This window comes from Cervus elaphus, chromosome 20 (assembly GCF_910594005.1).
Source record: "Cervus elaphus chromosome 20, mCerEla1.1, whole genome shotgun sequence".
Lineage (NCBI taxonomy): Eukaryota > Metazoa > Chordata > Mammalia > Artiodactyla > Cervidae > Cervus > Cervus elaphus.
The window spans coordinates 118,126,355-118,144,151 of NC_057834.1; the positions used below are offsets into that span (position 1 = coordinate 118,126,355).

The window sequence follows — 17,797 nt, forward strand, 5'->3', positions numbered from 1 at the left end:
GAACTGAAATGAATTGAACTTTGAAGCAGGGAATCTCATTGGCAATGTTTGTGATATAAAAGATTAGGTGTTCCCTGGTGGTGCAGTGGTAATAAGTCCACCTGCCAAACAGGAGATGTAGGTTCAATCTCTGGGTCGAGAAAATCCCCTGCAGAAGGAAATGGTAAGTCACTCCATTTTCTTGCCTGTGAAATCACATGGACAGACGAGCCTAGCAGGCTACAGAGTTCATGGGGTTGCAGAGCTGGATAAAACTTAGTGAGTAAACAACAACATTGGACGTGAAGATTAGAGTCTTAAAGCAGGTCTTGATAAGTAAGCACGTATTTTATAGGGAAGAAATTTTTTCTCCTGAGTTATCTCTTGGGCTGAGGAGGAGACTGTTTGCCCAGATTAAGAATGTATCATTTTGAGAAGGGAGCTGAATGATGATTGAGCAGACTGTTGTTCAGGCAAATGATTTATGGGAAGGTCCTTAAGCAAATAATGAAGCTATTTACTGGTTTATGGAATTAAAACTCATGGTAAAGTCATATTGAGGTGGGTGAGCCTCAGTTTTTAGTTCTGTTAGCCAAGCCTTGTGAATGCAGGTTGTCTCAGTTCTCCCGTGTCTCCCAAAGTGTTATATACACTTTGCCATTAAAGTGTTACACATTGTTAGATTTAGTCTCAGAAACCTTATAGTTTTGGTTCCCATTGTAAACAGTTTTTTATGCAAAACTACACTTGTGTGTGTTTTGCTAATCTATGGTTTTGAAGTAGATTTGTGTGTAACATTCTTGTCTTAGATATACTTGAATTTTTTAGCAGAGGAAACCATATCATCTACAAACAATGAATTTTAATTCTGCCTTGCAGATTACCTTGTCTTGACTTACTAGAATTTTCAATGTACTGAAATAAAAGTGGTGATTGTGCATGTGGCAGAGATATTTATTGCCTACTGGCTATTCATTTCCTCTTCTGTATTTTCAAGCCCTCTTGCAGGTGTGTAGGGCCTAGTTCTGGCCAATAGACTACAAATGGAAATTGTGTGGATCCCTTCCAGGGTGCAGCATAGAAGAATTGATAAGAGCTCTCTTGTTAAAGTGACAGTGAGGTCGCCTGTTCTAGACGGTTCAGCTGCAAGTTGTTCAGCCTGTCTCATCAGCACAGGTCTTGGGCAATTTTGTGTAGTGTGATTCTCTTGCTAACCTGTATTACCATAAAGTACAGGGGAAATGAACCTTTATTATGTTAAACCACTAAGTTTCAGACTTAATTTGCTCTTGCAGTGCAACCTGATAGGCTGCAGCACAAAACTTAATAGTCTGTGCCTTCTTGTCTTGATCCTGTCTTAGGTAGGATCATGTCGAAGATTTCATGCCTGTGAATGTTGTTTGCAGTAGATTTTTGTTGGATATCCTTTAGCAAGTTAAGGAAGTTCCCTTTGAAATTCCTTGTTTTCAAAGAAGTTACAGTTTTGAATTATGAGTGGATGTTGGATGTTACTGAATACTTTTTTCAGCATCTATTGAGTTGATAATGTTTTTTCTATGGTGAATTAATAGATTTTCTATTGATAACCCATGCTTCTTTCTTTGAAACTACCCAGCTTAATCATGTTGTATTCTTTTTTGGTCATCACTGAATTAATTTGTTAATGTTTTATTTAAGATAATTTTCCACATATTGTCATGCATGTTGTGCATGCATGTGTACTAAGTCACTTCAGTCGTGTCCTACTCTTTGCGACCCTTTTGACTGTAGCCTGCCAGGCTCGTCTGTCCTTGAGATTCTCCAGGCAAGAATACTGGAGTGCATTGCCATGCCCTTCTCCAGAGAATCTTCCTGACTGAGGAATCAAACCAGCATCTTTTATGTCTCCTGCATTGGCAGGCAGGTTATTTACCACTAGCGCCACCTGGGAAGCCCATGGTCACTAGTAAGAGTGATCTATGATAATCTTTCTCCCACTTTTCTTCAGTGGTTTGGTAGCAGTGTTATGATCACAGCATAAAATTAATTGGGGGAAGCAACTTTTCTTTCTTGGAAGCAGTTTGCCAATTTGTTCCTTGACTCTTTATTGGGCTGTTAGTAAATCCGATTGTTAGTGCATCTTCTGTGGAACTTTCCTCATAGGCATCGAGGCTTGGGCTGTGGGAGTTTTCTGTTTTTTTTCTGCCATGGATTTCTCATAGTTCACTGACCTGGGACTACTCCCACCAAACAGTAGCTATTTGACTTTACTTCAGTTTTCCTCTCTTATAAAGTGTAGATAGTAAAAATACCACAGAAGTTGTTGTGAGGATTAAACAAATTATTTATGTAAGTGCATAGAAGAGTGATCTAAGAAGGAAGGAATTTCCCCCTTACCCCCTAAAGATTGGCAAACCTAAGAATTACATATCATTTTCATTGCATTATTTTGGAATTTCTTCTAAATTTTTCTCTAGTATAAAGAAAGTACATTTCCCTTAAACTAAACCAGATAGTTGAGCATATGGATTTTTAAATTGGATGAGGTAGGAATTGATCATTCACTTGAGTAGGATTCAAAAGGAATGTTTTCAGCAAAATTGAGAAACTCATATCAGTTGCCAGTATCTGCTTCTCTTCCTTTTTACTCAGAACTGTGGCACTAGTGATAAAGAACCTGCCTGCCAATACAGGAGATGTGTAAGAAATGTGGGTTCAGTCCCTGGGTCGGGAAGATCCCCTGGAGGACTGCACGGTAACGCACTCCAGTATTCTTGCCTGGAAAATCTCAAGGACAGAGGAGCCTGGCGGGTTACGGTCCATAGGGTTGCAAAGAGTCGAACCCAACTGAAGCAACTTGGCACTTGCAGCACCCACCTGCTTTATCCTTACTATCCTGAAAGTAATGCTTCTACCGCACTTCTTTCCTATAATCATCTCCTCAACTACTTCCCAGCAAATTCCATTAGAATTATTTTTATGTATTTTTTATTTCCCATGATGAAAGAGAAATTTTCAAGTATGTAGTGTAGTACCATTGTGTGTGTGTAGTGTGTAGTACCAGTCTTCAACAAATATTTTTTGAATAAGTGAGTTTCCTGGTTCCTATTTATACTTAGTGGTTCTTTCTTCCATTAATTTAACTGAAGTTCCTATAAATTATACATTTTATGGGCACAAATATGATTTAACTTATTTTATAAGCAACTTTTCAGGAACCTTATTTCCACAGTATGGCATAACTCAACCATTATATATCACATATTTGAAAAGTATGTTATTTACATAATTACATTTATGTAGTTACAATGAGCTTGATGTATGAAATTTTCTTTTTTAACCTGTAACAATTTCAGATTGGTTTAAAACTATTAGATTTTGTCTTGATGCATTTCAACATCTGCAATATTGGAATTGTTACATTTATGAGGTCTTATAAAAAGGATTTAAAGAACTATTTCCATAAATGTAAAAAGAAAAAAAAACTATGCTGAAATATGAAGGTTTATGTAAACAGAGGAAATAAATACTATTGTCTTTCATGAATCAAACTCTCTGCTTTGTGTTTGTACTAATTTGTCTTATTTATTTTCTGTAGCAAACCCAAAAGATTATTGCCCCAGTTTATAGATAAGGAAATGAAAACTTAGAGTAAATGACTTGCTCAGGGTCCCATAACAAGCAGGGATTTGAACCCAGTTCTTTGAACACTCTAAGCTAGGGTTCTTGAGGAATCATCCAAGAAATATAACTTTTCCATTATGAGCCAATGTAAGGACATTCCATTTGATTTCTGGAGGAGAATGAGCAACCTATGGAAAACTCACAAGAGCTATGAAAATGCTTCTTAAGCTAAGTCATAAGGTTGAAAATTTGAAGTGGATTCTTATCTCATCCGCTTGTTAGACCTTCCATTCCCTCATTTCGATACATAATTTTCCAAAATATTTATTCTAATTCCATGGAAGGAATACATCCCAGCTGTATCCCCACTGCACAGTTACTCATTGTATCTATTTAGTTCTAATCTCCTTCCTCATTGTTTTATCATTATTTGTTTTTTCATGTCTCTCATTCTGGATAGTAATATCTTTGAAGTCTCCTGTTATATTTATCTGTGACTACTGTCTCCTACCTTGTTCAGTACTTGGTCACAGAAGATGCTTAATAAATATGGGATAGTATTGCGTTACATACAGTATTCAAGGTTCTCTACAGTGTGCCCCTCTCCGCCTCTGTGATGTTCTCTCCTATTACTTTCCTACACAACTAGCCATGTGATTGTATCTTCATCGTTTATTCCTTGTGCCTTTTCTTCCACTTGGAATGCCCTGCCTCCCCCTTTTCTCTGCTTAGGGACTTGATTCCAACCTACCTCCTCCATGAGACCTCCACCATTTAGAACATTCAGTTCAGTTCAGTCGTTCAGTCATGTCTGACTCTTTGCGACCCCATGAATCGCAGCACGCCAGGCCTCCTTGTCCATCACCAACTCCCGGAGTTTACTCAAACTTATGACCATCAAGTCGGTGATGCCATCCAGCCACCTCATCCTCTGTCGTCCCCTTCTCCTCCTGCCCCCAATCCCTCCCAGCATCAGGGTCTTTGCCAATGAGTCAACTCTTTGCATGAGGTGGCCAAAGTATTGGAGTTTCAGCTTCAGCATCAGTCCTTCCAATGAACACCTAGGACTGATCTCCTTTAGGATGGACTGGTTGGACCTCCTTGCAGTCCAAGGGACTCTCAAGAGTCTTCTCCAACACCACAGTTCAAAAGCATCAATTTTTCGGCACTCAGCTTTCTTCACAGTCCAACTCTCACATCCATACATGACCACTGGAAAAACCATAGCCTTGACCAGACGGACCTTTGTTGGCAAAGTAATGTCTCTGCTTTTTAATATGCTGTCTACGTTGATCATAACTTTCCTTCCAAGGAGTAAGCGTCTTTTAATTTCATGGCTGCAGTCACCATCCGCAGTGATTTTGGAGCCCAAAAAATAAAGTCTGACACTGTTTCCACTGTCTCCCCATCTATTTCCCATGAGGTGATGGGAAACATTAGAACATTAGAAGTTTATAAATGTCCTTCTGCAGGTATTTTCATTAGGATAGATTTGCCCCCTAGCATATCTGTCAGTTTTCTTTGTGTTAATACCCTCTCTCATCTGGTTTGTGAGTTCAAATCCCTGAACCTCTCTAGATCTCTCTGTTATTAGCTAATGTGTTATCCAAGAGATTCTTAGTGAATAGTCTGATAAAGAGAGAAACAGTTGTAGTCACCTAGAAGAGGCTTTATGTAGAGCGTTGCTGACTAGTTTGTGGAGAAATTTTAGTAAACAAAAAGTGAAATGGTCTGCAGCCAACATGACTCAACTGGCATTGAAATTAATGAAGAGAAATAATCTCTATAAGCCAAGTGGCTCAGATTTGAATATAATTTGAGAAATAGCATTATAGCACTTTTTTTTCCTTTCCTATCAGTCTTTAATATATACACTTGTATATGTTGGTCATGGACCTCTTTGATCTTGTTTTTGACATTCGTCGTGTCTTTACTTTGTCTCTGTGACCAGCTAACAATAGAGCCTTTTTCATTTTTTTTTCTCTCGTTCAGTCTGAATCACTTATTCTTGGTCAGTTATTTGGGACCGTAACTGAGTCATTTCAATTACATGCTATTTGGTTCTGGAATGAAAGCTTGATTCTCTCTGTTAACTGCTGGCTCACCATATGTTGCTGTAATTCTGGAAAGCAGTGAAAATTGTGGTAGTATTGAAGGAGGAGTGGTGTTTTAATAATAAATTGCTTACATTTGTTTTATAATATAACTAGTTCACACATCTAGATATTCTGCAGGAAACAAATTATGGAAAATTTTTAGATATAAGGTAGCCATTATTAACCCTGGGGAAATGAATCTGAAAAAGATTAAAGGTCACAGTGACCTTCTTAAAGATCAAATATTTAGCTGATAGTAACTGCTAGGACAAAATTTCATAAAGGCAGGGACTTTGTTGTGTTCACTATTGTAGTCTCAGCACTTAACATGGTGCTTGCATGCCAAGTTGCTTCAATAATGTGTGACTCTTTGCGACCCCATGGACTGTAGCCCGCCAGGCTCCTCTGTCCAGGGAATTCTCCAGGCAAGAATACTGGAGTGTGTAGCTATTCCCTTCTCCAGTAATATGGTGATGGGAAGTTAAATATGTGTTAAGGAGCAAGAAAGAGGAATTGAATTTATTTAACTTCAGATTATCACTCCCATCACTCCATCAAAGCTACTCTTATTAAAATTGATACTATTCCAAGTCTTTTCTACCTTGTCTTGTCAGCAACATTTGACTGAACTAGTTACTCCCTCTCCTTGAAATACATCATTTAATTGACTTCCAGAATAATACATTCTCCATGTCCTTCCCCTTATTCCCTGGCCATTCCTCAGTCTGTTTGCTTCTCATCTTCCCAGATTCTAGACAGTGGAGTATTCCCAGGGCTCAGTTTTCAGAGGTTTCCTATTTATGCTCACTTCCTTGGTTATATCACTTAGTGCCATATTTTTAAATGCCATTTAGACTAAAAAAATTACCAGCTTATATGTTTAACCTTGAGTCTTCCCCTGAACCTCTACTCTGATAGTTTGGATGATTGATAGATATGTGAAGCTCAACATATCGAAAACCAGACTCCTAATATCTTATTCTTCCATCTGTCCCATTGGAAGGGTATAACTAATTTACACAAACTCAATTCTTCCAGTTGATTTCACCAAAAACTTTGATGTTATCATTGACAGTCTTATCAGCAGATCCTGTTGACTGCATCTTCCACATGACATCTGAATCTGATCACTTTTTGCCTCCACTGCTATCAGAGGCAAACCAGCATTCTTATCCATGCTTTGTTGTTAATAATTTCTTAATTGATTTCCTTGACTCTGCCTGTGGACATACTATAGACTGTTCTTGACACAGTAGCCAAGAAGATATTATTTTCCAAAAAAAATAAATAAAAGAGCTTGTCTTTTCAAAATAGAAGTCTAAATCCTTAAAATTTGCCTTTTTTACTTTATTTCCTACTATTCAGTCTAGCCCTGTTGGCTTTCTTGGTATTTCTAATTATCAGGCATACACCCTACCTGACCCACAGAATCTTTGTGGTTTTTTGGTTTGTTAGTTTCTCTCTTTCTGGAATGTCCCCATGATTTAGGTCTTGTGATATTTAATAGGGTCTTCAGGCCTCTACTCCATAGAATTTTGCTAGGGTGGTTCTCTCTGTGAGGTCCCCATTGACCACCCTATGTAAAATTACAGCTGCTTCCCTACATATCCCTCCCACCCCACCCAGCAGCATTTCTTATTTCCTTTATTTTCCTCCCATGGTATTTACCATCCTTCGATATACTGTATGTTTTACCTATTTATTTTAGAGAGGGTTGTGTGTTTTTAAATGTTTCTCCTTACGAGAATGTAAATTTTACTAGAATGTAGGTTCTACAAGGGTAGGAATTTATTCATTTATCTACCTTGATTTATTATGAAGCAATGGATGAGTATGACGACTAGAATTCTGTTCTGTTTGGCCTCATAGTTAGACTGTCATTAGTTCATGTGTATTTGTCCTTTGCTTTATATATCCATCCCTACCTTTATCCCACTCCTACTCAAAAAGCCTTGGAATTGATAAAGTTCTATAGATTTTCAGTTCAGTCACTCAGTTGTGTCTGACTGTTTGTGATCCCATGGACTGCCGCATGCCAGGCCTCTCTGTCCATCACCAACTCCCGGAGCTTGCTCAAATTCATGTCCATCGAGTCAGTGATGCCATCCAACCATCTCATTCTCTGTTGTCCCCTTCTCTTCCTGCCTTCAATCTTTCTCAGCATCAGGTGGCTAAAGTACTGGAGTTTCAGCTTCAGCATCAGTCCTTCCAATGAATATTCAGGACTGATTTCCTTTAGGATTGACTGACTGGTTTGATCTCCTTGCAGTCCAAGGGACTCTCAAGAATCTTCTCCAACACCGCAGTTCAAAAGCATCAGTTCTTTGGAGCTCAGCTTTCTTTTTAGTCCAACTCTCACATCCTCACATGACTACTAGAAAAACCATAGCTTTGACTAGATGGGCCTTTGTTGGCAAATAATGTCTTTGCTTTTTAATATACTGTCTAGGTTGATCATAGCTTTTCTTCCAAAAAGCAAGTGTCTTAATTTCATGACTGCAGTCACCATCTGCAGTGATTTTGGACATGTGGATTGAATAATCAGATTATTCAGTGTTTAGTCATATAGTGGTAGTAACGATTGCTATGCTCAGTAGCTCAGTTGTATCTGACTCTGCAAGCCCATGGACTGTAGACTGCCAGGCTCCTCTATCCAGGGGATTTTCCAGGCAAGAATACTGGAGTGGGTTGCCATTTCCTTCTCCAGGGGATCTTCCCAATGTAAGAATCGAACCCACGTCTCCTGCATTAGCAGGCTGATTCTTTACTGCTGAGCGACCGGAGAAGCCCAAAATAGCTTTTAACGTCTGAATCCGCTTACTGAGGACTTGTTCTGTGTCAAGAATTTTCATGTGTTTTACATACATTATCTTTTTTGTTAAATGTATTTTGCCACACAGTTTGTTCCCCAGATCTCAGTTCCCCAACTAGGGAATGAACCCAGGCCATGGTAGTAAAGGCATGGAATCCTAACCATTAGATCACCAGGGGACCCCCTAATGAAATTTACCTTCAGATATAGCTATGACATTGTATTTGATTTTTTTTTTACTTTTACAAATGTCGTGTGTGTATGTGTATAACGTCACTATATATGTATGTGTGTGTATATATATATATATATACATATATATATGTGTATATATATATCCTGTGTATACATATGTAATTTTTAAGCAGGTCATCAGAACACCTCATGGGAGAGACTTCGATGATTCTTTGGAAAGGTGCGAAGACTATTTGAGTTCAAGGTCATGCAGCAAGCCCCAGCATTCAGCCAGGACCTTACTTGTTCATTCAGCACCCTCTACCATGCCGAAGCATTCTCCAAGCCCTGTGTTAAATCGAGCTTCTCTCAGGGAAAGGTAATGCTTAGTTTCTATTTCTGTATTAATTTTTGAATAATCATTAGAAAAGAGCAGGCAGTAATTATGTATGTCACATGATTATTTGTAAAAGGGTAATTTGATTTTAAGAGAGTTACTTTAAATTGTTTTTGCTTAGAACATATTCACAGTGTCAGATACTCCTCCCCAGCCCAGTTCTCTCAAAGTGAGTTTATTAACTATAAGTGAGTTTATTAATTAGAGTCACTTTAACCCTAATTAAATATTGTAGTTCCCAAAGTGAAAAATAGAGTATATGATAATTGTTTTTAAGAGATTCATAGGAATTTAAGATTATAGTCATGACTTACGTATAAAAATAGCATAGGTTATATTTTTTCTTTTACTGATAATAATGATACTGTGTATTATGGGTTCATGGCACCTGTTTTCATCAAATTACCTATCCCAACTGCAAGGGAATCTTAATCATGTTAATGATCTAGTTCTCCCTCTAAAAATGTTTTGGCAAACAAAGTTAAGACACTTGTTATAATTTGAATGTGAAAGAAATAATTCCTCTTCATCTGTTTTTGTTGTTGTTGAATCCAAATTGAAAATTCCTTGCCTCCCTCACAGTTAGTAACATAGAAAACAAGAATTGTCATCAATTAAAAAAAAAACAAAAACACCCAACCCTTGGTATTTAAGAAAGTTTGTAGAAATTTGAAAACCTAAGAGATATACCATCAACACATAGAAATATAATCTATCATCACACATAGTATCAAAAAGCTACAGAGGCACACTGAATCTCTATAGCGTGCTAGGGCATCAGGCATAAATAAGAAAGTTTAAATTAGCTGTAGAGAGTCTATCAAAAGTTCATCTCAAAACCGATGATTCAAACAAGAGTGTGTCAGTTTGCAAACTGTAGTAAAGCACCCTTGTTATAAACACATAAATTTGTTTCATCATTAGTCCTGTAACCATTTGAAATAGGTATATGAAGGAATACTAGAGACGCTCATCCTAAATTAGGGAATTTTGACTAATGTTACTTCAAGTCAATCATGCCTCTGGAAATCAAGTTCAGATAGGTAGGTAGGTAGATAGATACATGCCTACATACATCTATATAGGGAGATATATGTCTGTGTATCTGTAGGTTTTAAAAGTTTAAGAGAAGCTCTTAAAGAGAGGTTTTTCTACTGAAGTCTGATAACTTGTGCCTCTGTTATCAGGGGACTTTCTTTGCATTCCACGTCTGCTCAGATGTTCAAACATTCAGTTGGTGCTACTCTACTTTTCCCTACTTTTAGAATTAAGCACTTGTGGTTTTCTTGATTAGGTTCTTTGCTATATCTGTAGGTTTTCAAGCATTTTTTTAACCTCTAACTCCTTGGATATGTTATTATAAACCTTGGTTTATTTTTCTATCTTTTTGCATATTTTGCAGAAGTCGCCAATTGTCCACTGGTATACTAAAATATTAAATTTAATCTTGTGTTGTTTTTTCCTTGTATGTAATTTTGTCTCAGTATTTTGAAGTCAGATTGATAAATTCTTCATTGAGGCTATTTTCAAAAATTCTTCATTGAGGCTAGCTAATGTCAGCTGTCCCTTTTTCATATTTCAGTGCAGGGGATGGTTTAGAGTAGGTGACAGCATTTATTTTGACGTTGGATAGTAGATATAGATAAATAAGTTCTTTGCTAGAAAGATATCAGTGATTCAAATATTAAACATTACATATTTTACCTATGACTTGAAGAAATTTGAGGTACTTTTAAAATTAAAGAATATAATCGTTTAGTTTGAACACATCTAAATAAGTTGATAAAATTTTATTTGGGTACTTTCTAGTATAAATAAACTTTTTTATTTTCACTAAGATGGAACACCTCTTCCTCAAGTGTATTTTCTAAAAAAATCTAGATCTAGTCTGTAAAGGAAAATAAAATATATCAGACAATATGTCTTTAAGACATATTACCAAGAGAAAAAACATTTTGTTCTTTTTAACATGCTTAGTACTACATGTTTAAATATAAGACTTTCTATGATCTGGCTTTTTAGGTCACTGAGAAATATACTAGAGTGTTTATACAATCCATTAGAATCAATAAACAATTTAAACTGATGTAAACGTAGATTGTATGTCCTCGGCAAAATTGGGAGTATGACAGAACATACAGCTCTATTTTTTCTGGGTACATATTTATTAAAATTAAATAAGTTTTCCTCTAAGATTGCTGTAAAATGCTGACTCCTTATCATGTATAGGAATAAACACACTTTTGAAAGCTTTATCAGTGACTCTAAGCAAATGACTTTATTTATTTATCGTGAAGGTCCTTTTTGCTTTAAGCCTTTTAAAAGAATAGCTCCAGTAGAGTTAGTACACCATAAACGGGTTTCACTTTTGATTATAAGTGTTATGTTTCAAAAGCAGTTTTCTCTTCTAAGTATAAATATTAATATTATGGCATAATTATATTAGCTTATAGAGTTATTAATAAAATCAGACTAAGAAATAATAGCAGATCTAATTTAATAGGAGCTGATATTCTCATGCTAAAGGTTTTGCTTTCTAAATGGAGTAAGACTGTTAGGCAGTCATTCCTTATACCACAGCACAGACTAGTGGATCCTCTCACAGTATCATCAAAGAAATCCTCCTGGAGCTGCACATTTGAGTCTCTGATTTTCAAGATGTGTTACATACGTAGCCAGTAATAAGGCCTGCCAATATATTTCCATAAGTGCAGGCAACACTTCCTATTACAAATGCAGGAGATTAAGATATAGATATAGTTGATCATCCATTATTGATTGCATTCTTTGAAACAGATTATGTAAACCATTTATCCTGCTTACTAGTTTATACTTTGTGTAAACACATAAAATTATAACTTTGTAAGGACAAACTAGAAGCTAGAAGGTTTTAAGCAAACTATTAGCATTTTAATAACTCATTCCTTTTTAATGAATCCGTCTGCAATGCAGGAGACCCCGGTTAGATTCCTGGGTTGCGAAGATCTGCTGGAGAAGGGATAGGCTCCCCACTCCAGTATTCTTGGGCTTCCCTTGTGGTTCAGCTGGTAAAGAATCTGCCTGCAATGAGGGAGACCTGGGTTCAATCCCTGGGTTGGGAAGATCCCCTGGAGAAGGAACAGCTACCCACTCCAGTTTTCTGGCCTGGAGAATTCCATGTTCTGAGTTGGACTTGGCTGAGTGACTTTCACTTCCTTTATAAAGGAATTATCAAGAATATGTCATGTAGATATGTTATAATCAGATGGATGTAGAAATTTTCATTATCACTTAAATAAAGCAAGATATCTTAATTATACTAGTGCCAGTTTTGAGTTTGGGAAATGCATGAGAAAGAGAAATGATGGGCTGCTTTACTTCTTCTTTGGCATGTTTAATTCTAAGAATGGAAAATAATTTTAAAGGTACTATATGTGGAATTATTGCTCTAATATAAAAATTTATATCTTTGTTTAGAGATAAAGCTCTAAAGAATTATATATGGACATTGTTAAAATGGTTAGGTATATAGATTTGCTGTCCCCAAAGCATGTCCAACTTTCTTAGACTATTAATTGAACATATTGTGAGGATCTAATACTACAGTTGAGGTTGAATATTTGATTTTATATCTGTCTCTCATCCTCAAAGAAAGAAAATATGTTATTCTAATCCTTATATGTTATCACAAAGAGATTAAAAAAAAATAACTATGTGTCTGGCATTTGGTGATTTAATTTTTTGTCCCTCTGGCTGTAAGTCATCTTTGTTTTTTATGCCTACAGGTTCCATTCTGATTGGTGTTCACCTTCCAACTGTGATGAGATCCATGACCGGGTAAAGAATGTCTTGAAATCACATCAGGCTCATCAAAGACATTTATATGTTAGTTTCTAAATTTTTCTCTTGAAGGCTTTTTTTTTAAATTAGGCATGAAAACCACCCAAGATGTTTAACGTGTGCAATATTTAATCCCTGGGAAAGAAAAGAAAAGATACAACCTCCGTTTAATGGAAGTCAGTGGTTTAGCTAAAGGCAACATATCTAACTTCCTGTTTGACCTGAGTCATTATGCAAAATGTTTGACATAGATCATGTTAACTATAAAAAAAATTAGTGATAAGTATCTCATAAAGAGTCAGTAAGTAGTGACCTCATGATAATTTTTCACAGCCTTCAAAATATGTTAACTCTTGTTTTATGACCCAGAATAAATTCCATTTCCTGCAAATAGATTTGATTGAATGGTAGAATGAGAGAAGGGATGAGACATGTGTTTTGGAGAAGTTTCCCAGCTGATTTTTATGTTAATTAAATACTTAAAAGAGGAAAAAAAAGAAGTCAGGTTTATCAGTTTAGTACTGAATAACATTAGTATGAGAATCTGATAAGGCAAATGAACATATAAATGAATGACAAGTGGGAAATAATTACAGTATATTATTCTTTTTATGTTTGGTATCTTGTTTCAGTCATTTATTTAAAAACAATTGTTTATCAGGAGTCATGTTGGACACCAAGCTTGGTCCTGGGGATATAACTGGATTATGTGACATTGACATCATTTTATACAGTTGAAAGCTTCTATTATGCATACTGATTTTAAATTAAACTTGTTTTCAAAGTATAATATAATTACAGATAGTCCCAGTGATTGCCTCTCCCAAGGTTAACATTATCCTAACTTCTAATAACAAGATTAGAAGTGTTAGAAGATTAGAAGTAAAAGTATTGCATATTTTTTATGTTTATAGCAGTGACACCCTACCATGTCTTTTCCCTTTTTTTTCTTACTTATTTCATTTTGTTTTTCCAGTTCAGATATTTTTGCAATGCAGACATCTTGTTACATAGCTCTTCACTCTTGCCTGCTGCATAGTATTTCATTGTGTGAAAATACTACCATTGGTTAATGGCATTCATCTATTGATGGACCTTTGGGTTGTTTCTGGTTTGAGCTATTTTAGAACTGTTATGAACAGTGTGTGTCCTCAGATAACATTGTATATATTTTATTTGGGTATGTTGCCACCACTGTATTGCTCAGTCATAAACTGTATAAACATTAAGCTTTTCCAAGTGATTTTAACAATTTACACTCCCACTACCAGAGTGTGTGAGTTCCGTTTGTTTCATATGCTCACTTCTACTTAATAGGTTGTGTGCATGTGTATGTGTGTGTGCATACATGCATTTTAATTTTGGCATTTTGATTGTGAGAAGTAGTTTTATCACATAATGGTTTTAATTTGCTGTTTCCTGGTGACTAGTTTATTGACTATTTGGGTATTCTCTTTTGTGAGTATTTGTTCAAGTCACTTGCCCATTTTTATACTGCGTTGTCTCTTAATTTGTTAAAATTTCCATATAGATTCCTGATATGTCAGATATATGTTTTATAATTTTCTTTTCCCACTCTGTACCTTGCCTTTTCTTTCTCTTAATGATATCTTTTGATGAAAAGAAGTTCTTAAGTCCAATGAGTCTAATATATCTTTTTTATTAGCATTTTTAGAATGTTTGTCTTATCAATGGAAATAATCAATAAACAATCTAAAATAGGAATAGAAAGGTTTTATTAGAGCCAGACTGAGAACTATAGCCCAAGAGATTTGAATTGTGAAGGAATAGCACTTGAATTGTATTCTGCCAGACTACAAAATGGAGGAGGCTTATATCAGCAAAGATGATAGATAGATATATGATAGATAGATAGATGAGTTAAGTAAGGATTGGTTATGGTCCGAAATGGCTGTGTAGTCACAACAGGAGACCTTGTGACCTTAAGATTGCAGCTGACAGCTGCTGCAGATGTTGTCTTGAGAACTGCTAGTATTCTTGAGTTCGATAAAGTTCAGAAAAACTGCTGGCCATAAGAACTGCTGGCTGTAGTTAGCATAAAGTTCAATCCACATGACAAACAGGCCAGAATGACTTCTCCATCCCTCAGTATGTGAAAATTTCTTCTCTTAGTCTACTTCAAGACTCCATCCTATGTTTTCTTCTAAAGACTTTTTTGTTTTCTTCTAAAGACTTTTTGTTTTCTTTCACATTTAAATATATGATCTAGTTGGAATTATTTTTTCTGCATAGTGGTAGGAAGGTGGCAAATTTCAAGAAAGTTTCAAGTTCTATAACTGTGGATGTCTTCTTCTTTCTAGTTCTGTTAACTTTGTTTTATATATTTTGAAGCCATGTTGTTGATTGGATACAGATTTCAGACTATGATACAAACCTTTTATTGTAAAGTATCCTTTTTTATTTCTAGTGTTATTTCTTGTTTCATAGTACTGTGTAAGCAGCACCTACACTGCTTGGTGTATAGTTATAGCAACTTTATTTTGGCCATATATACATGGTGTATATTTTCCATCCTTTTTTTAATCATTATATTTAAAGTGTGTATCTTGTGAATAGCACATGAGATTTTTTTTCCAGATTGAAAATCTAGAATTTTTATGTAGACTGATGCAGCTTTCATTTGAATTAATAACTTTTTTTATAATCTTTTTCCTTTTTATTAACTTGTTATTCAGTTTTTTAAACTATGTTATTGGTTGCCCTAGAGATTGCAACTTGCATACATAACAAATTATTTCTTTGTTGACCTCGCCGATAATGTTGGGACCTAAAAACATTTAACTGTTTTTTTAACCTGCCTCATTTTTTTGGATATCTATTATCTTGCATTTTGATTCTACATATATAAAACACACAACAAATTCATTTTGTTTGTGTAGTAATGCTTACTCATTTTAATCACATATTTACCCTTTCTGTTATTCTTCATCCTTTCCTGAGATTCCATGTTCCAGTTTCACTTTTTGAGCCATCTTCCTCCTCCCTGTAGTACTTTCTTTAATGTTACTATCCTGGCTTTGAACTCCAATTTTGTTTGTTTAAAAGCATCATGGTTCCACTTTTATGTAGGGTGGTTTTACTGGATATAAAATTCTGTTTTATATCTAGGTTGATGGCTGTTTCCTTTTGGCACTTGATCTTTATTTTTTCGCCATACCACAGGGATCTTAGTTCCCCAGTCAGGGACTGAACCTCTGCTGTCAGCAAGGAAAGCGTGGAGTCCTAACCACTGGACCACTAGGGAGTTTCCTCCTTTAACACTTTGAGGAAGCCATTCACTGTCTTCCGGCTTCTTTTGTGTCACTTCAGTAGTCACTTGTCATTCCTTTGAAGTACTGTAGGGTTTCCCCACACTGTTGCATTTAAGATTTGCTCTTCAACTTTGTGTTTAGTAATCTTACTATGATATGCCTAAATGTAGTTTTCTTGGATTAATTCTACATTATTTGCAGAGCTTCTTAAATTTTTAGGTTGATATCTTTCATCAGTTTTGGAAAACTCATTCATTCTTTCTTTAAACATTGCTTCTCTTCCAATACTGTCTCTCTGGAATTTCAAATTACACTTCTATAGGGTCTTTAGACTGTATATCATATGTATCTTATGCTTGTTTTGATGTTTTTAATTTTTTGTCTTATTAAAGAAATTTAATTTAAAGTTAGGAATCTCCCATATAGGAAAACCCTAAGCCCAGAGGCCTTCTCTAGTGAATTCAACCAAACCTTTAAGGAAAACATAATGCTAGTTTTACACATTCCTGAAAACAGAAGAAACAATACATTCTGGGTCATCTCATGATATCAACATTTCTTCTAATGTCGAATAGATAATGACATTACAAGAAAAGAAAAATAGACCAAAATCCCACATAATATATACATAAAAATCCTTAACAACATGTTAGCAAATTAGAATCAGCAATATATAAAAATGAAAATGTATCATAATCAAGTGGACTTATCCCAGAAACACAATGTAAATTCATCCTATTAACAGATTAAATACATTTTGTTCTGTGTCATTTCAATAGACAGAAAAAGTATACAGCAAAGTTTAAATCTCTTCATGTTAAACACTGCTGGTAAAATTAAGGTAGAAGCATACTTCCTTAACCTAATTAAGAAGCATCTTTAAAAAACCTACTGCTGACATTATACTTAAGGTGAAAGACTAAATGCTTTTTCCCTCTAAGCTCAGAAGCAAGGCAAGCAAGCCCTCTCTCACCATTCCTTTAACATCATACTGGGAGTCTTAGATAATACAGGTAGATAAGAACATAGATAAAAGGCTTAAAGGTTAGAAGGGAAGAAACAAAACTATTTTCAAAGGATATGGTTATTTATGTAGAAAGTCCCAAATGATCTACAGAAAAACTCCTAAGAAGTAAGTTTATCAATGTCATAGGATAAAAAGAAAGTAGTTTTTTCCTATATACTAGCCATGAACAATTGGAATTTTAAAAAAGAAAATCCATACAGTTTACAATAGCACCAGGAACTGAAGTGTTTACATACAATTCTAACAGGATTATACAGAATGCAGGCTTTGCATTCTGAGAACTACAAAACACTGTTGAAAGAAATCAAAGATAGAACTAAAACAAAGTTACACCATATTCATTGGTTGGAAGACTTAATGTTAAGATGTCAATTTTTCCCAGGTTGAACTCTAGATTGAAGGAAATCATAAAACCCCATCAAGCTTTCAAATGGATATTGATAAGCTGATTCTAAAATGTGAATGGAAGAGTACTTGAGAATACCAAAGGAGCTCTGAAAGAACAAAATTGGAGGATCCACCACCTAATTTTAAGACTTAACTGTAAAGCACAGCAATGAAGACTGTGTGTGTTTGTGTGTGTGCTCAGTCACTTAGTTGTGACAACTCTTTGTGACC

General features: G+C 35.5%; 1 protein-coding gene across 7 annotated transcripts in view; it reads left to right on the plus strand.

The window, feature by feature from the left end:
• The window catches only part of SPATA6 (spermatogenesis associated 6), a 144,117-nt gene that overhangs the window by 95,628 nt on the left and 30,692 nt on the right, over positions 1-17,797 (plus strand). For 3 of the 7 annotated variants that reach the window (XM_043876906.1, XM_043876903.1, XM_043876910.1), the window contains 2 exons: positions 8,856-9,043; positions 12,826-12,925. In XM_043876906.1, coding sequence (XP_043732841.1) covers positions 8,856-9,043; positions 12,826-12,925 — 288 coding nt within the window. The remainder of the gene's footprint in view (positions 1-8,855; positions 9,044-12,825; positions 12,926-17,797) is intronic. The other 4 variants (XM_043876905.1, XM_043876907.1, XM_043876908.1 and 1 more) reach the window with 3 other exon arrangements.